We start from the raw sequence: 17914 nt of genomic DNA on the forward strand, positions 1-17914 counted from the left end.
GTTTTTTAGTCAGGGTAACAATTGCCTTCTGACCTTGAGTACTGATTACGACCCGACGGCCTTAACCCCTTATGATAAGGAAATCCCAGGTCAGCTGACTCCACCTGACGACCAGTGCGAGAGAATAAGAGGAAGTGGGTCCTTCCTTTGCAGGGTAAAGTAGATACGTGAGAGGTCAATGTTTAATGCGTTATACGATATTGATTAATAACATCGAATCAGATAAAAAAATATTCAGATTTATAGACATTGAAGACATTGCGGCACATTCAAACCCTCACAATGGAATGTAACATTATTTTTTTCCCTTTCAGAGATTTTATGAGAGAGATTACACGCCTATATGTCACATTATGTATTGCCAAGATCTTGATAGCAGTTTTTGTTTCGGTTACGTCCCCGCAACAGGGACAACGTGTGGAGATCACAAGGTATGTCAAACTACCAGGATCTTGATGACAGTTCTTGTTTCGGTTATGTCCCAGCAACAGGGCGAAATGAGGCTCGGATTTGACGTTTCCATCTACCGAGACAATCGTGAGACGTCATATTTAATTACGACGTCATTAATACCAGTGACGTCATAATAGTATTATCACATATGTGTAATTCGATATGTATTTCATTGTCGTATAACACGACTGCACAGGCCAGTTATTTGATGAAAAGAAATTTAAAATTCTGTGGCATATTTACATTTGAAACAATATTAAATCAAACAAGATTTCCACTGGATAGATGGAGTCGCTTAGTGAAATCGTGATTTATGTAATGAATGTAATCTTCAGATTAAAAACCTTTGACAGACACAAGCCACTCCTAAATATCTTTCATTGTAACTTATGATTTCGAGTCAAGAAATTATACCTGCGATCGGTACCTAAGGTCTACGATGTAATTTCATAATAAGGGGGACAACTAGTGTTTATCATGTAGACGCTTGATATAATGTATTAGCTCAAGAAAATCAAGAAGTTATATGACCTTACTTATAGTTTTAATCCAGGCATCTTCGCTAATTAAAGCTAGCACCTAGGTGGCTTGTAACGTAATCAAACGTCTTGGCTAGCACGGATGTTACCCGCACGGCTTTAAATAATTAGGATATTTGAGTTATTTGATTTTTCGATTTAAACACAACAATAAACTATGTTTTCTGTTTAATAGTGGTGTGAGAGGGGCGTTTGTGTTTACAACGCTTCAGCACCAGCTTCGAGCGGTAAGTGTGTTTGAACCAGAATATAAATCCATATTTATTGGACGAAAAGCGAAAACGCCATTCATTCAAAAGTAATCGTTATTTTCAGGTAATCTTATTTTTAGAGAAAAACAAATGAGTTTCATTTAAGAAGAACGACAAGGTTATATCTTAATTGTTTTAATTAATAACGTACCAATGTATCAAAATTATTTCTAACTGTCATTAAAACTGCCTTATGAAGATTGTCTGCAAAGCTCTGGCAACTATATAGACCATAGATGACATAGGACGATAGTTCAATACTTATTTAAAAATTATATAATCTTTTTGGGGTTTTAAATTACCATTTTTAAGATAGACAAGGAAAACTTTTCATCAACGACGATTTAATCCACAAGATGGAACAGCCATTTTCACGATGATCAGTTGAAGTAACTATGTCAACATTCATGAGGTCATAATTATCACGTTTTCGGTGTACGTTATGCCACCATATACTTCACTTTGCATTAGTTAGTCTATATAGTAGAAGTTGCAAGTGAATGTAAACATTCAATTTAGTCAAGCGTTTATTCTTTCTTTAGAGATTCATGTATTCTGTCTCCAATTGAGACACACCTCCAAACCACATTGATATGAACCTTCACTTTAGATCGGGTTTGGGTAATACCTTACTTAACCAGTCAAAGAATGTACTTTGTACTAGGTTCTACTAGCATAAACTAGGCTGAATGCTGTCACTTTACATTGACTGGATTGATGTTTATTGTAAAAAATACCAATTTTGGATACGCGAGAAGCAATTATGTAATTAATGGTATATAAAATTCAAATTAACGTAATCATATTTTTGCGCACAATAAATGACGCAAATATCGCAAAAATACTTAGGTATATTTGGAAAGAAGCACAAGAAGAACATACCACAGCCTACCATATAAATACTTGTAAATGTAGTTTTTGAAGCAACAAAATTTACAGAAAAAAGCGGAATTGAATAGGTTAGCAAAATAATGGATTCGTGCAATTACGTTCATGGATTGATTAACTATGCAGCAATTTAGCTTATATATTGGCCCACCATTCATTCCGCAAAAGAGAAAAAGCAAAACCAACATTATCAAGTCCAGAGGATGCTATCGTGAGATGACCTTTGTTTCTGATACACGATTACACTTTTATGTAATATGACGTAAACATTTCTTGTGTATAACGTCATGTTATTTTGTTGTTACAGACGTATGTCCGTTCGGAGATGAACCAGGAATTGTACATATTCAGCAAGGAGTTTCGTATACTTGTGATGAACTCATTGGTACATTCGGAGTCTACACTGTCTGCACTATAGATTCTTTTTACGAAAAGTGTTGTGGAACATGCGGCGCTTTTGAAACCAGCATACAGAGTAAGAATAATTTCAATATATCTGTCACTTCTTGATCAATTATCAATATTTATATAATTTTAGTTACTGATTTCAGATCTAAAAACCCATTTTGACAAGGTTTATAGTTTTTGTTATCTATATGTACTACAGCCATAGACGTTTCAATTCATATGTTATGGAAAGCTTATATATTGCTTATCAATGTGCGACAAAAGTGCATTTGTTAGTGATATCTGAAGAAAGATAGAGAATTGTAAACATTTTAATTTTTTATTAAAAAAATCCATTAAAGGAATAAATGGACTGTAATGAGTGTATGCTCTTGAAACAAACAATGATTTTTCAAATAGATTGTGAATTTGGAGATCGTATCGCCTCCTGTGATGTCAACAACTGTGACTCGTATTCCACCGCGACCTTGGCCAATTGTTGTGAAACGTGTTACGTGGCGCCAACTACTACAACAACTACAGCCAGCACAACTCCAACAATCACAACTACAACTCCAACAACCACAACTACAATTCCAACAACCACAACTACCATTCCAACAACCACAACTACCATTCCAACAACAACAACTACAATTCCAACAACCACAACTACCACTCCAACAACCACAACTACCATTCCAACAACCACAACTACCATTCCAACAACCACAACTACCATTCCAACAACCACAACTACTATTCCAACAACCACAACTACCATTCCAACAACCACAACTACAATTCCAACAACCACAACGACCACTCCAACAACCACAACTACCATTCCAACAACCACAACTACAATTCCAACAACCACAACTACAATTCCAACAACCACAACTACCACTCCAACAACCACATCTACCATTCCAACAACCACAACTACCATTCCAACAACCACAACTACCACTCCAACAACCACAACTACCATTCCGACACAACAACACGCTCCAACAACCACAACTACCATTCCAACAACCACAACTACCTCAACAACCACAACTACCATTCCAACAACCACAACTACCATTCCAACAACACAACAACATCCAACAACACAACTACCATTCCAACAACCACAACTACCATTCCAACAACCACAACTACCATTCCAACAACCACAACATTCCAACACCACAACTACATTCCAACAACCACAACTACCATTCCAAACAACATCCAACAACAACACAACACCATTCCAACAACCACAACTACCATTCCAACAACCACAACTACCATTCCAACAACCACAACATTCCACACACAACTACTCCACAACCACAACTACCATTCCAACAACCACAACTACCATTCCAACAACCACAACTACCATTCCAACAACCACAACTACCATTCCAACAACACACAATCACACAACAACACCACAACTACCATTCCAACAACCACAACTACCATTCCAACAACCACAACTACCATTCCAACAACCACAACTACCATTCCAACAACCACAACTATAATTCCAACAACCACAACTACCATTCCAACAACCACAACTACCATTCCAACAACCACAACTACCATTCCAACAACCACAACTACCATTCCAACAACCACAACTACCATTCCAACAACCACAACTACCATTCCAACAACCACAACTACATTCCAACAACCACAACTACCATTCCAACAACCACAACTACCATTCCAACAACCACAACTACCATTCCAACAACCACAACTACACCACAACAATACAATTCCAACAACCACAACTACCATTCCAACAACCACAACTACCATTCCAACAACCACAACTACCATTCCAACAACCACAACTACCCCCCAACAACCACACACTACCATTCCAACAACCACAACTACATCACACCAACTACCTCCAACAACCACAACTACCATTCACAACAACTACCATCCACAACCACAACTACCTCAAACAACCACAACTACAATTCCAACAACCACAACTACACCTCTTCAACAACCACACTACCATTCCAACAACCACAACTACCATTCCTACAACCACAACTACCATTCCAACAACCACAACTACATTCAACAACCACAACTACCACTCCAACAACCACAACTACCATTCCAACAACCACAACTACAATTCCAACAACCACAACTACCATTCCAACAACCACAACTACCCTCCAACAACCACAACTACCATTCCAACAACCACAACTACCATTCCAACAACCACAACTACCATCCAACAACCACAACTACCATTCCAACAACCACAACTACATTCCAACAACCAAACAACTACCATTCCAACAACCACAACTACCATCCAACAACCACAACTACAATTCCAACAACCACAACTACCATTCCAACAACCACAACTACCATTCCAACAACCACAACTACCCACCACACACACAACTACCATTCCAACAACCACAACTACCATTCCAACAACCACAACTACCATTCCAACAACCACAACTACCATTCCAACAACCACAACTACAATTCCAACAACCACAACTACCATTCCAACAACCACAACTACCATTCCAACAACCACAACTACCATTCCAACAACCACAACTACCATTCCAACAACCACAACTACCATTCCAACAACCACAACTACAATTCCAACAACCACAACAACCATTCCAACAACCACAACTACCATTCCAACAACCACAACTACCATTCAACAACAACAACCACTACCATTCCAACAACCACAACTACCATTCCAACAACCACAACTACCATTCCAACAACCACAACTACCATTCCAACAACCACAACTACCATTCCAACAACCACAACTACCATTCCAACAACCCAACTACCATTCCAACAACCACAACTACCATTCCAACAACCACAACTACCATTCCAACAACCACAACTACCATTCCAACAACCACAACTACCATTCCAACAACCACAACTACCATTCCAACAACCACAACTACCATTCCAACAACCACAACTACCATTCCAACAACCACAACTACCATTCCAACAACCACAACTACCATTCCAACAACCACAACTACCATTCCAACAACCACAACTACCATTCCAACAACCACAACTACAATTCCAACACACAACTACCATTCCAACAACCACAACTACCATTCCAACAACCACAACTACCATTCCAACAACCACAACTACCATTCCAACAACCACAACTACCATTCCAACAACCACAACTACCATTCCAACAACCACAACTACAATTCCAACAACCACAACTACCATTCCAACAACCACAACTACCATTCCAACAACCACAACTACCATTCCAACAACCACAACTACCATTCCAACAACCACAACTACCATTCCAACAACCACAACTACCATTCCAACAACCACAACTACCATTCCAACAACCACAACTACCATTCCAACAACCACAACTACCATTCCAACACCACAACCACAACTACCATTCCAACAACCACAACACCATCAACAACACAACTACCATTCACAACTCAACAACCACTACACATTCCAACAACCACAACTACCATTCCAACAACCACAACTACCATTCCAACAACCACAACTACCATTCCAACAACCACAACTACCATTCCAACAACCACAACTACCATTCCAACAACCACAACTACCATTCCAACAACCACAACTACCATTCCAACAACCACAACTACCATTCCAACAACCACAACTACCAATTCCAACAACCACAACTACCATTCCAACAACCACAACTACCATTCCAACAACCACAACTACCATTCCAACAACCACAACTACCATTCCAACAACCACAACTACCATTCCAACAACCACAACTACAATTCCAACAACCACAACTACCATTCCAACAACCACAACTACCATTCCAACAACCACAACTACCATTCCAACAACCACAACTACCATTCCAACAACCACAACTACAATTCCAACAACCACAACTACCATTCCAACAACCACAACTACCATTCCAACAACCACAACTACCATTCCAACAACCACAACTACCATTCCAACAACCACAACTACCATTCCAACAACCACAACTACCATTCCAACAACCACAACTACCATTCCAACAACCACAACTACCATTCCAACAACCACAACTACCATTCCAACAACCACAACTACAATTCCAACAACCACAACTACCATTCCAACAACCACAACTACCATTCCAACAACCACAAACTACATTCCAACAACCACAACTACCATTCCAACAACCACAACTACCATTCCAACAACACAACTACAATTCCAACAACCACAACTACCATTCCAACAACCACAACTACAATTCCAACAACACAACTAATCACAACATTCCAACAACCACAACTACATTCCAACAACCACAACTACCATTCCAACAACCACAACTACCATTCCAACAACCACAACTACCATTCCAACAACCACAACTACCATTCCAACAACCACAACTACCATTCCAACAACCACAACTACACATTCCAACAACCACAACTACCATCCAACAACCACAACTACCATTCCAACAACCACAACTACAATTCCAACAACCACAACTACCATTCCAACAACCACAACTACCATTCCAACAACCACAACTACCATTCCAACAACCACAACTACCATTCCAACAACCACAACTACCATTCCAACAACCACAACTACCATTCCAACAACCACAACTACCATTCCAACAACCACAACTACATTCCAACAACCACAACTACCATTCCAACAACCACAACTACCATTCCAACAACCACAACTACCATTCCAACAACCACAACTACCATTCCAACAACCACAACTACCATTCCAACAACCACAACTACCATTCCAACAACCACAACTACCATTCCAACAACCACAACTACAATTCCAACAACCACAACTACCATTCCAACAACCACAACTACCATTCCAACAACCACAACTACCATTCCAACAACCACAACTACAATTCCAACAACCACAACTACAATTCCAACAACCACAACTACATTCCAACAACCACAACTACCATTCATACAACCACAACTACCATTCCAACAATCACAACTACCACTCCAACAACCACAACTACCGCTCCAACAACCACAACTACAATTCCAACAACCACAACTACCATTCCAACAACCACAACTACCATTCCAACAACCACAACTACCATTCCAACAACCACAACTACCATTCCAACAACCACAACTACCATTCCAACAACCACAACTACCGCTCCAACAACCACAACTACCATTCCAACAACCACAACTACCACTCCAACAACCACAACTACCATTCCAACAACAACAACTACCATTCCAACAACCACAACTACCATTCCAACAACCACAACTACAATTCCAACAACCACAACTACCGATCCAACAACCACAACTACCATTCCAACAACAACAACTACCATTCCAACAACCACAACTACCGATCCAACAACCACAACTACCATTCCAACAACCACAACTACCACTCCAACAACAACAACTATTATTCCAACAACCATTACAAACCGTCGTAGACGGCGCAGGCGTCGATGTTCAATCAGATTTAACATTGTTATCACCCTTTCTGTAAATCTTCAAGACAGAAACAGCGCTGGATTTAGAAACTTGGAATCAATTTTCATCAATATCGTGAGTATTTTCATGTATATATAATGTATTATATTATACATCTATATGATGGCATTATACCATATATAATTAATGGATTTATGATATATAAATTTATATATTTTTGTGGGAAAGGAGAACAACATTTATGATTGAGCGTGTTACTAAAGTGAAGTTTTACTGCAAAGAAACCTTATATTCATTACAACTCGCAACATCTTCACCCAATTTAAATTAAAATAAAACGTGTATATGATGTATCTATCTGTTTATTTGCAATTTGAAATAAATATACACAAATGGACGGATTTTAGTGTATCTAAGCAAAACACAATTATGATACACAACTTTATAACATGAATTATTTTCTTTGTATATTTAGATTTTTACGCATTGGAATGTTATCTTCATTACAGCTGGTTGTTCTTTACCGTGGAGTGCCTGGCTTTTTTCTCGTCAGAATAAGGAGTTTCCGGTAAGATTTCCCCACCACAATATTGTTTTATATTGTTATTTTGCTTTGAGATAATATGAAACAAATCACCTTCAATCATAGTTCATTAATATTTTTCCTTTTTGTCTTTTTTTTTCTTATTTTGAAATCAAATGAAGTTCGAAAGGAAAATGTACAAATTATTGAAAAATTTGCTTTAAAATAATATACATTGTATTGTAGCACTAATTGCACACCATGAAGATTAACTTGTTTTATTGTTTATGCATAAAGTAGAAATAATAGGTTTATATAATTATATTTAATTATAAAAGAGTGCCGAGTATTGTTATGATAACAAATTTTAGACCACATGTAAGTGTGATAATTTTATATCAATGTTGTGATGGGAACAGATAAGCTAAATCGTCATTAGACTTGAAATTATCTAATTGATGGTAACAATTGGTAGTGATTGATATTTAGGATTGGTTGTCATATTTTTGACATGCATTAATGTGTAACATACATCGAGTGTTCTAGTATTGGCTAATTAATTTTTAGAATATGCTGCAATCTTTAGTGAATTATCATACTAACGTAAAACCCAGACATGTCTTGGCCTTTTGAGCTCTGATTGTGGTATTAGTACTCCAGAGCCTAACTGTCAATGTTGATACTGGAAAATATCATACATCGGGCGTAGTAGCAACATACAGGGTACGAATACTGATATATAAAAAAAATCAAGTTATTTCGTCTTTGCATGCTATCTAGCGTTTTAATGATGAGACTCTGTTTTGATTTTTTCGTCAGTTGTTTATGCGCGAAATATACTTTGTTTTCTCTGACAAAAAGATGACGTTGCTTTCCTCCAAAACACACGACAATAGATACCTGTAAGAGTATAGAACTTTTTTTTTGTATTTGCATATTACAGAGTTAACTGTACGTTTAAATATGTATTGATTACGACGTCATCTGGTAACAAGCGTGGCGTTACAATTTTTAGGGAAAAAAACGATGATGACATCATAATGGATGCTTACCGGCAAGGGAGGTAATTCTGTTACAGGAAAAGACAGAATTTAATAATCGTATATGATATTGGTTTCAATTTTTGAGATTACATGTTTAAGAGTTATCTGTCCTTGTGCGTATAAATTGCATGTGTCGTCATGAGCTGGTGAAAGTTCCACCATATTTTCCAGAGAAAACGACCAATCACTTTCAGGTTTCTTGGTGGTCCCTAATTCAAGGCACCACAGTGCACTTTGAAAGAGATTAGAAAATGACTTATGTTTTTCGGACACATCATGATGACGTCACAATCGATACCTGCAAACAAGGGAGAATACTTTGTAATATGCCAAGTTGGAATAAAATTAATTGTAAATTCCTTCTCTATCTTATCAGGCGTGGAAGCCTGATTGTGGAACATGAGATAGAAACAGATGATACACCGGAAGCTACAACAGGAATCATAAACACTCTGACAGATCTCGCTTCCGGTGGGACAGTTTTGTACAACAATCAGTCTGTGACAGCTTCCGGTATCACTTTAGAATCAGACAATGGTCAAGGTATTTTGAAAGTTTTGTTTTCAATGTTTACTTTATTAAACACCAATCGTGTCAAGCGTTAAAGTTGCAACTTGTTTTGTTGAATCAGTTAGTATTTTCCGATGATTAACTTTTTCATAATACATGTATTTTGCAAAAAGCATACCAAATGAAAGTTGGAAATGAAATAAAAAATAATTATTAAGATCGTTGATGTTGAGCTACTGTGAGTCAAAGAGAGACGGTCTAATATTATTTTGCTCTCTTTTTGAGGTTTTATCAACACATTTAAATACTAAAGCAAACTCATCAACGATTGTGTTACGTTCAACAAGAAATTCTCGAACGTTGAGTACGTTATATAAACTATTGATATTAATATTTAATTACTATAACTAATATTAATTAGATTCAAAACCTGATTAAAATCAATTTAATTTTGTATATATGGACATTATTTGATATTATTGGAACAGAAATATTAGCAATATGCCATTCTGGTCTATTACAGTTATGACCTAGTTCAGTTTCACTCCATCAGGTTACATGTATCTAGAGTGCAACGAAGGGGAATAACTCGACTCGACCAGAATGAAAACATAGTTTATTTTAACTCCATTATTTTGGATTTGTAGACTTGAACCTTACTGTTGGAGAAGATCAATGTGCGACATTGTTATTGATATCCAACTGTAGTCAGGGCTACAGCTGCATTGTACTAAATAACCAGTCCACGTGTGTGTAAGTATTTTTCTGTCGTGTTTTTATTATTATTTTATAATTCTATTCTTATGGTTGGTCTTGGAAGTAATGTTTGTTTGTTTGTTTGTTTGTGTGTTTGTTTGTTTTGTTGGTTAGTTGACTACATTTGATATCCGTTAACAGCTAAGGTCACTTAAGGACGTCTTGTGTATACGGTGTGTTGTGTGTACGGTTTTATAGCGCTATCTCACTGAAGCATGCCGCGAAAGACAAACACACCCGATCAAGTAAATTCTACTGACAAAGGGCAAACCACTCGTCCCACTCTCTTTGTGCTGAACGCTGAACAAAAACAACCACTTTTATAGATTATTGTGTGTCTCGGCCAGGGGACAGAAGCCAGAGCCTTCATCATAGGGGATTAATATAGGGCTTCAGGTTTTCGGAAGTAAACATTCTGCCTGTTATTGTTAAGATGCTAAATTGCGTAAAGGTGCTTCAAAATATATTCAACATTCAATCTGTCCAACGAATATTCACAACGTTTAACATGATGCCAACCTTGCACGATTCTGGCATTAGTAGAACTGCAAACAAATTAAAAATCAATCAAAGCTCAATTTAGTAAAATGAGAATTGTATGCTTATATTTCTAATATTTTGCAATTTGCTTTGTTGAATCAAGTAAATATTTGCTATTGCCCATTCTTTTGTTTTAGTCAATCGGAAACAGAAGGTAAATACTTATTTTATTTTACTATTTTCATATTCCAATTGATGACAAATGAATAATCCAATATCTTTATGGAAACGATCACCACTAACAAATCAAGATAAAATAAAGTTTAAAGGTTAAAGAATACTTGTTATCAACTAACAACGTGTAAAAAGGAAAACGTGAGAAAGTAACGATTTTTTCGAGTTATTAAAACTATTTATTGACACCTTGAAGATGGAAATGGTCTAGTTATCGGCCTTGCTGTTGGACTTCCTGCTCTGGTTATTTTCGTGCTCCTCACGATGCTTAGATGTTTCCGAGGTAGAAATAAAGGAGGCCGGCGAAATGAAATGGATGAAGGGTAAGGATAGAGCAGAATATTTAAAATAACTTTAAACCAAAAGGTCTAAAATGTATCAAATGTCCAAGGGTGGTCATTGGTAACACAGTTTGTACGAAAGATGGATAGTTTTTAACCATACATCAATACCAATGTTCGATCAACGCTAATTAGTTAAATAATCGGCGAAATGTAAGATTCGTGTTGGACTAAAAACTCATATATAGTTTGTTTGAAATGTTATATCGTAGATCGGTTTTGGAGAATTTCTCAATCTTTAACTTATATGGTGAGTTGGCAAAGATGCGCTAATTAACTGTAACTCTAAATACTTAACAACAATATATCCTCCAAATTATGGATTTACGAACTCATTAATATGCATGTTTGATCAGCGCTAATTACGTTTAGGAGGTAGGTACTATACTTATTATTTTTGTTATGTTGCATCAATTTTTAGCCTTCCTATTTTCTTTTTTCTTTGCTGAATCATGTTCTTGCATTAAATATTATTAAATATTACTTTTTTCATTATAAATATTTTGCTGGTGACAAATGTCGCTGATGTTTTATTGTCATCCATAACCATGCAGCTGTGATAGATGTAATGATGTTTCAGGCGCCAGATATACGTCACTAACATCCGGTCCAGGTACAATCCTAAAGCCCCCGACTGGAAAAATCAGCAATCATTTTATCTAAATCAAGGATGGGAGGCGGACGAATCAAGCACGGAGTTTGCTCCAACGTTTAGCTATTTGGACGCATTTCACAGTAAGCCTTATTAAATTATTTTATTTGCGCATGCGATTAGAATTATAACTGTAAATCACACAATAAAATGCCACGAAAGAGTTGTTATGCATGATAATACAAAAGTTTACTGAAAATCTCTTAAGAATATTAATTCATAACATTTTTTGTGAAATCTTGCATATCTGTCGACAATGGGTGGAGCAAAAACTTATATTTCAAACATGCCAATTATTGCGTTCTTAAGGCATAGCGCCTGATGCAACTAACATCGCTACAAAATTAACAAGGCAGACTAGTATCATCTGCCGTATAAATCATTTAATTTGATTATCACAGCTGTAGTTCTGATTTGCATTAAACATGCTGAAATAGTAGCACAACCAGAGAGACTTCAGTATAAGAGTGACTTATACAGTTAAAATGTCCAGGGATAAATAAAATCAAAATTAGATTTTCTAAATAAGAGACTGATTTATAAGGATGTAGATGTTGTCATTTTACAACAGCTTGTTTTTATTTTACTTGTAATTATTTTAACAGAAACAAACAAAAACATTACAAAATATAATCTATTTTTTTTCAGAAGGCAAAACATTCCGGCGTGACTTCTACACCGGCTATACTCCTAATATGGCGATCAAGGTAATAAACCTGCATAAGCGACAACCTCTATATAAAGACCACCTACTTAAAATGGCAAATTGCTAGGGTCCCAAGAAGTCATCTAAATTACAATGTGACTATAGTATGAAGACGACATGGCGATAAAAACAGGATCCCTTGACATTCGAATGGTCGTTATAGACAGGTTTGACTATGAAACCCTTTAATCATAAATCACTTCACTTTGTCCCATTCAAACACTTATCAGAAAAAGACAAATAATTACAAACGATGTCGAATAATTAATTATTCGTAAGTTAATTTTTATATTCCTTGTTTTCTTTTTTTTTACTTTTCTTTTCTTCTTTCTTCTTTTATTCTACTATGATCTTTTTTTTCTTTTCTCCTTTCTTCTTTCAGTCTACGAAGTCCTTTTTCTTTTTACTTTTCTTTTGTTTCGTTTTTCCTTTTCTTTTCATTTTTGTTTCTTTTTGGAGTTGTCACAAGTAGTTGGTAGATTGTTGTTATTTTATTTATCTTCTTTTTAATTTCTTCCTTAGGGAAAACTTCGACAGTTGGACCTTGTTGAATCCCAAAGTGATGTATGAAGACTACAGACTAACCTGTGCTCAATTCAAGTTGTTTCTGTCCAGAGATTTGTATCTATATTATAAAGAGGCTGTGCAATAATATATTGAAAAAAAGCTACGATTTATGTATTAATTATAAAGTGATAGTGTGTGTGTTGGTTTGTATGCGATTAAGGGAAATGATATGGCTATGTTTGATAATACAAACTGAAATATTACTTTTTTCCTAATGCGATATTTTATTCCAGCATTCTATAACAGGCTATTGAATTGTAGTATGTATACAATGTATTGATTCCATTTTTCACATGTATTTAATTGGTACACGATTGCCAGCAATAGATATTATTCGCAAATTTATATTTTCGCAAATCTGCGAAATAACGAAGACGTAAAATATTATATAGATTAACAAAAAGTGGGTTACAATAGTATTTAATAGCTTGGTGGTAAGTATTCGTTTTGCGAAAGACCTACAAATCATATTAAGGTCTAATTAAATTTGGTATACTATGTTCTTTTGAAAATTGAACTAATCCCTTTTTCGATACTGTATTTGGCGAAGAAAAGAGTCATGTTGGGCTAAATGCTAATGGATAGCTTAACCGAAATGTCATATCTGGACCGATTTTGGCGAATTCCATAATATATAACTTATATAGTGAGCTCGTTAAGATAAACTGACCTTAAATAAACAAACTTACACTATATCAGTAAGATCTTGCGGGAAGCTGTCGACTCAAAATTTTGCTAAAATTTGTTTATGGTTTCACCATTATTGTATAATATCCTAAATGACTGTGCATGTATTGAATTCATTACTTGTTATCCATTATCAATGTACGATGAGATGGGAATTAAATAACATTAAGGCTATATTTCTTTTTTTTTTTTTTATAACCGATAGTCAAATGATAATGAATGACATGGCACGACATAGCACTGTATAGCACGACTTAATTCAGTGTAACCTGCTTTTAGTTAGCATCATGAAGGAAGGATCAATCTGATCTATCAGAGTTGCGTCCCTTCGTTTCACTTCGCCAGTACTGACCGAGCAACTCTGATATATCAGAAAGAGTAATACAACACACAAACACATTTTTGTGAGGTTTTTTGTTTTTACTTTTAACTAACATCTGCTAAAACGTTCTAGAGATAAAACAAGAATGTGGATTTTATCTAAAAGAAATATAATTGGGAAAATTCTACAAAACCATAACATATAAACATGAAACACCAAACTTCAGGTCCATGATTTGATTGCATGACTTGGTAATCGCTGGTTCTGATAAAGGGAGGTAAAGGTTACATTCTTAAATACATAAACAATGTCACCCGACAGTGATTAGCGTTGGAATGTTGCATGAAGATAGTATTAGGGTCAGTAGCATGTCGTCTGCTAATCAAAATATCGGATTTTGCTTAGTAATTACAAGGATGAAATAGTGACAGATGAAACTGTTATTTAATTCTTCAATTCAGAATTCTTCAGTACCATACGGTATTACCCAGATTGAAAATTAATAAACCACGTACCTTATTTCAAATTGTTCGTTTGCAACAATCAGTTTGCTTGGATTATTGCATTTTAATCTCACATTGTTTAACATAAGTTAATTTTCCCCCTCCCTTCAATAAAGAATTATATCTTACAGATATTACCTTTAGTATCTTATCTTACAGATATTACCTTTGGTATAATGGCAAAACATCATACAATTTATAAAATTATAGTAAAACAGTTATATTGTTGTGTAAATTAGTAAATAGTGGTGAAATTTAAAAAAAAAATCGTGTTGAGTTAAAAAAAATCTTTTAAAACATATAGAGGACATCCGCAATTCATGTGTTTTATACTCAAGATGCCGCATAATGTAATTTTACATCAAGCAACCAATCATATACGTGTACAGCATTGATTAATGAATTTAATATTTATATGCGCAGAAGACATAACCTAGATGGCAATGTCGTTAACATGGAAAAACGAGGATTGTCATTTGAAAACAACAATCTGATAAGAGCTGGTGAGACGATATAATTTGCTTGTTTATCGTAAACAATTGCTACTGAAAATATAAACATGCTTTTCAAATAGGACGTCGATTACTTAGCGATATTTACATACACTTTGCGTTTAAGAACAACATGCCATTGTCTAGCAATTTATTTTCGAGAGGGAGATATTATCGCTATTTCACGAAAAACGTTTGAATCCTATTTACCCTGAAAAAAAAAAATCACGAAAATGAATATCATCACAATGGAATCTTCCGTTTTTAATCAACATCACGGTATTATATATTACAGCGTCATGCTCTTCAGACAGTGTAGTAACAATGCCATGTTTTCTGACAGTTAGCATCGCAAATTAAAATCGCGAAATTTTACGCCCGCGAAATTAAACATCTTCACAGTACGTGGATGAATATCGATAAGGAAGTTTGAATTATCACATGTGTTGCTTAACATGAAAATATCCATAACCGTATAGCCCGTTATTTTCCGTGAATGATATTTTCGTGAATAAAATACTGCATTAGTGGAAATCACGCGAAGATATATTCTTCGCCAAAAATAACCCCAGGCATATAAATGACATTGTGTGGATATTTTGAAATAATGTTATGCGCTTTGACATATTCGTCACGAAAATAGAAAAGTCGCGAAATGTGTACATAGGTAAACGGCGAAATTACATACTCACAAAAATATCCATGTTACCAAAAAGAAAACAGAATTTCTTTCGCAAATGAAAGGAGAATACGTGATACAATCTATATACTGTATTTAACATGATAGCAAATAAAATATTTTAGCATTATTTATTGATACAGTTTGTATTGCCCACTACAATCGACATCAGAAAAATGTAATGTAGTTTTATTGTTATGTCAGTACCTGCCCTCTTATCAATATTCTGTACCTACCCTCTTATCAATATTCTGTACCTGCCCTCTTATCAATATTCTGTACCTACCCTCTTATCAATATTCTGTACCTGCCCTCTTATCAATATTCTGTACCTGCCCTCTTATCAATATTCTGTACCTACCCTCTTATCAATATTCTACGTCGTTTAGTATAGAAAGAGTTGAAGTTGATCATACGTGGTTCAAGACTAATATTATATAGAGAATATATGATTAGTAGCTTACAATACTATGTTTATTTTAGTGCGAGACTTAGAAAAGCCAAAATATTGTAAGATACTAACCATGTGTTCTGTTTAACCTGCAACCATTATGACATTCAAAACGAAAGCCAGTTATTTACTCTGTTTGATCCGTAAGAAAAGATTCATTTCACAAAACCAAATGAGAGTGAACTCATTTTCACTTCCGTAGGAAATATATTAACGCATTCGCAAACAGTGGTCGTAATTTTATTCAGTATTTAGACTAAAATCACTGAACTTATGGAAATACTGAAAAAAACAATAATTACCCATCAAAGAATTACTTTAGAATACAAACCTTTGCCATGAGCCAAGAAAAAGACGATGCTGCCATACCATATTTTCGATATTGTAAAAATGACGTCATTCCGATGAATGTGACGTCACTTTTTAACGGGACTGAATAACGTTTCATTCACTGGAAATTAAAAATTGTCAAATTAGAAAACGTTCCGTCAGATGTGGAACAAATTCACGTGATTCTATTGACGGATAAAACATTTCGTGTTGACGGATAAAAACACAAGTGTATCCGGCTGTACTTATCCGTCAGTATGTCGGGCAGTGGCAGGATAAAACGATATTAAAAGTAGTTTATTTTAGGGAATTAAAGGACATGTTTGTTATTTATGTCGCATGTGTTTCACGTATACTTGTCAATCAGAAAGTCCACTGCATTACCCTCGACATTTGGGTTTTGGGTGTTTTCAATAGGACTAATGTTAATAGATAGCTGCCTCTAGTGCCTCGCCAACCGAACGGCGACAAAATAGACTTTTTCTAATTTTTTTTGTCTAAGTGATGTAGCGTTTCTACTTACTTCATTTTATTAATTAAAA

General features: G+C 35.6%; 1 protein-coding gene across 1 annotated transcript; it reads left to right on the top strand.

Moving 5' to 3' along the window:
* The first annotated feature begins 321 nt into the window (after window positions 1–321).
* On the top strand, window positions 322–13912 carry LOC138310857 (uncharacterized). The gene is made up of 12 exons (XM_069252189.1): window positions 322–431; window positions 1168–1219; window positions 2439–2606; window positions 2939–3528; window positions 8607–8665; window positions 10040–10206; window positions 10821–10926; window positions 11607–11623; window positions 11840–11966; window positions 12565–12719; window positions 13285–13343; window positions 13865–13912. The coding sequence occupies exons 1-12, from the start codon at window positions 354–356 to the stop codon at window positions 13910–13912; spliced, it is 1626 nt and encodes a 541-aa protein (XP_069108290.1). The 5' UTR covers window positions 322–353.
* The last annotated feature ends 4002 nt before the right edge of the window (window positions 13913–17914 follow it).

The sequence above is a fragment of the Argopecten irradians genome, chromosome 16, assembly GCF_041381155.1.
Source record: "Argopecten irradians isolate NY chromosome 16, Ai_NY, whole genome shotgun sequence".
Classification (NCBI taxonomy): domain Eukaryota; kingdom Metazoa; phylum Mollusca; class Bivalvia; order Pectinida; family Pectinidae; genus Argopecten; species Argopecten irradians.

Excerpts from the sequence above, each read along its gene's own strand:
- LOC138310857 (XM_069252189.1), top strand. The coding sequence starts at position 354 with ATGTATTGCCAAGATCTTGATAGCAGTTTTTGTTTCGGTTACGTCCCC. Across the intron at positions 1,220-2,438 it reads TTCAGCACCAGCTTCGAGCG|ACGTATGTCCGTTCGGAGAT; the intron begins GTAAGTGTGTTT and ends TTGTTGTTACAG. Across the intron at positions 12,720-13,284 it reads CTATTTGGACGCATTTCACA|AAGGCAAAACATTCCGGCGT; the intron begins GTAAGCCTTATT and ends ATTTTTTTTCAG.